This window comes from Triticum aestivum, chromosome 5D (assembly GCF_018294505.1).
Source record: "Triticum aestivum cultivar Chinese Spring chromosome 5D, IWGSC CS RefSeq v2.1, whole genome shotgun sequence".
NCBI lineage: Eukaryota > Viridiplantae > Streptophyta > Magnoliopsida > Poales > Poaceae > Triticum > Triticum aestivum.
In genome coordinates, this window is record NC_057808.1 from 41,606,093 (window position 1) to 41,609,554 (window position 3,462).

At 46.0% G+C, this 3,462-nt stretch overlaps 1 protein-coding gene across 1 annotated transcript; it reads left to right on the forward strand.

Annotated features, from left to right (window-relative positions):
• Positions 1–1,120: 1,120 nt before the first annotated feature.
• Positions 1,121–3,208, forward strand: LOC123119300 (probable ribosome biogenesis protein RLP24). The gene is made up of 5 exons (XM_044539051.1): positions 1,121–1,286; positions 1,388–1,509; positions 2,428–2,541; positions 2,629–2,765; positions 2,854–3,208. Exons 2-5 carry the CDS (start codon positions 1,429–1,431, stop codon positions 3,008–3,010), a joined length of 489 nt encoding a protein of 162 aa, XP_044394986.1. The 5' UTR covers positions 1,121–1,286; positions 1,388–1,428; the 3' UTR covers positions 3,011–3,208.
• The last annotated feature ends 254 nt before the right edge of the window (positions 3,209–3,462 follow it).

The following is a 3,462-nucleotide window of genomic DNA, read 5'->3' on the forward strand; positions in this document are numbered from 1 at the left end:
CTTAGTTTTTTTGTCCTGACTAGTCTTATTGAAGCTAATCAAATCATGTTTTGTCCTTGTGATTGTAGATTTTGTAGTAAATCTACCCATGCTCTCTAGTCTTTCAATGTTGTCATCGCCTAAGGAAGCCATGCTATATGGTTGATGAACATACAAGATTTTGTAGCCTTTGGTGATTGGTGATCTTAGCCATGTCTTAATGTGGTATATGGTAAGAATTTTCTTCAATGTATTTGGTGTCTAAACTAAGATTCTGGAGTGTTTGGCCATGGTTCCTAATTGTTGAAACCGGATTATGGTAGGGAGTGTGCATTCGATGAGATGAGATCCTATATATGACATGGGAAATATATGGTATTACTAAGCAGAAGATAAAGATGAAGATAGCAAAACATAACTGTCTTTACAAGCGTACCCATGTGCTAAAATAAATGCGGTGGCCAAGTAGGGCACCATGTCACACACACTTAGTCGATAAATACATGGCCCTTTAGAGCCTCTCAGTGTTGATTCCTATTTCCTCTAGCAACGATGATCGAAGACCGTCTATATATTCTACGGGTATAAGGTGTGCGCCATATTTATGTAAATTGTGTAGGCATGAAAGGTATCAGAAATTATTTTACAGCGAAAATGAGTAATCAGTCGAATAGTTTTATTTCCCCGACCTCGCCTATTAGAGGCAGTGGCAATTGGCCCAGATGGGGAGAGAGCTCAGCGGTGCCACGTGCGTGGGGTACTGACGCAATTGCCACTGGGTGGTGTCTCTCTACGAGCCGAGAGTCTCTGTGATCATTTTTGAATAAACTACTCCCCCCGATAAATGTTATTGTCGCGGCTATAGTATAACGTTGTACAAAAATTGTCCTAAAGCTGCGACAAGTGTGAATTAAAGGAAGTACTACTGATCTTGCAGAAAAAATAATTACACTGGCTGCCGAGGAAGAATGACCATCCGGTTGATCTCAATCTTGCCCGGCTTCACGGTCGAACCAGCGAACGAACCGGTGGTCCGACCGAGCCGGGACGCACACCGGTCGGTCAGGTCCGCTCCTCCCACCCGCGAGCCAGAGCCCAGAGGGGTGTCTTGCCCGCCCCGTCTCGTCCAAACGATCCAGCCCGTCCATTCCGATCGGACGGCCGCTCGGTGACTAGAAGAACCCCCACCGCCGACCGCAGCCAAACCCTTCCTCCCCTTCCGCCCCGTCCCGTCTCCCTCCCCCCTTCCTCGGCGGCCGCCGCCGCCTCCCATCGCGGCGAGTCACCCCGCCCGCAGCCGACCTAAGGTTTGCCTCCTCTACCCACCCCCCTTCTGTTCTATCGATTGGAGTCCGCCCCCCCTCTTTCTGACCCGCGGACGGTGTTCGTTTGCGCGTGCGTCGACCAGCTGCCGCCGCGTGCACCCGGGATCACCGAGGAGGCGGCGCCATGAGGTTGGAGAAGTGCTGGTTCTGCTCCTCCACCGTCTACCCCGGCCACGGTATCCAGTTCGTCCGCAACGACGCCAAGGTATCCGTCTATCTATATCTGTTTCTCCCGTCGACAGCCTCTGCCTGTGGTGCCGTCCGTCCATGTGGTTGTGGTATCGGCATGAAAGAAGTGAAAATAGGGCAATTTAAGATTCGATTCATTAAAAATATGTTTAGCTTCACCTCTGCTTGTAATTCTGTCACACCTGTGGTAGCCTTACGAAAATTTTCGGAGAATTTATTTAACATGGGAGCACCGAATGAAAAAGCGAATGAAAATAGAGCAGTTATCATGTGGTTCGGTTCATGAATAATCTGTTTACTTTCACTTGTGCTTGTATTTGGATTTGGCTGGGCACCTGTAGCCTTATGAAAAGCTGAAGATGCAGCAATTCTTGCGGGGTTCCTGCCTTGGAAGTAGCTTGCGTAGCTTCACTTCTGCCAGTGTATGGATTTGGTTGGGGGCATGGCATGTAACCAGGTCTTGCATCTAATTTCTTAGGTCTTTCTCGTCATATCAAGAACCTGATGGTGAACAGCTATGGTTGTCCCTCTGTTAAGAAATATAAGAGCGTTTAGAACTCTGTTAAGAAATATAAGAGCATTTAGAAGTGATCTAAATGCTCTTATATTTCTTTACAGAGGGAGTACTTTGTTTCTGTACCTATGCCTTGCATCGCCTCTGATTTTTTTAGAGAGATTAACATGGGAGAAAGCGCACCGTATGAAAAAGTGAATGTAGAGCAATTGTATGGGATTCAATTCATAAATATAAACTGTTTAGCTTCACCTCTGCTTGTATTTGGGTCTGGCTGGACACCTGTAGCCTTATGAAAAGCTGAAGATGCAATAATTCTTGTGCTGTTCCTGCTTTGGTAGTAGCTTTTGTACCTTCACTCCTGCCTCTGTCTGGATTTGGTTGATAGCATGTAACCAGGTCTTACATCTGCTTTGTTAGATCTTTCGGTTCTGCCGATCAAAATGCCACAAGAACTTCAAGATGAAGAGGAACCCTCGCAAGGTTAAGTGGACCAAGGCGTACAGGCGCCTGCGTGGAAAGGACATGACACAGGTAACGAGCTTTGCTATCTTCTATATCCTGCCAGTAGCTAGATAGTGCTGTGTGGGTCGTAATCGAATCATTGTTTGAATCTACCAGGATGCCACGTTTGAGTTCGAGAGGAAGAGGAACAGGCCGGAGCGCTACGACCGTAACGTCACTGAGCAGACTCTGAAGGCCATCCCGCTTATCACGAAGATCAGACATGAACGGCAGAAGAAACACATTACAGAGAGGTCGGTTGCTGTACCTTGATTATTCATTTTCTGCTTATTCTGGGAGTGGTTTCTTCGTCTAACACGCACTGTTTTTCTCCTATAACAGACAGAAGGGTGGTAAGAGCATGGTGCGAAAGAGTGACGCTAAGGAGCTGGATCAGTTTATCGACATGGTTCCCAAGCAGGAAACCGAGAACTATGTAGCCAAGCAGAAGGTTCTAGTTTCTCAGCTGAAGACCGAAGAGAATCTTATGGAAGAGTAATGGAATCAAACAGTTTTGTGTGTGCGCGTGCATGTGATCCTTTCTATATGAAGTACTTTGTGTTTCATCAGATTGTAGACGACAGTGAACATTTGTTTTCTACTTACTATGAGCAAGTTATGCATGTGATGTTATCGCGTGGACGATGGTCAGATTTGCTCTCCTACCGTTTAATAGAATCGTGAAATTAACCAGTCATTGTTATCGTGTGTTCATTTTTGTTTAGTAGTGTGTGCACCGTGCTTTTGGTACGATGCAGCAGAATCATCAGCTTGTGGTTTGAAATCTTGGTTCAAAATTCTGTGTCTATCACAAGTTTGAATCATGGTGATTTTGTAAGCATATTACTGCCTATAGGTGCAAATTGTAGGGTTGGCAGTGGTTTAGCATATCAGCAAGCACAGACGCGACTGTATTTGAGAGTCATCTTAAAACTACCACTCTGTATCTTC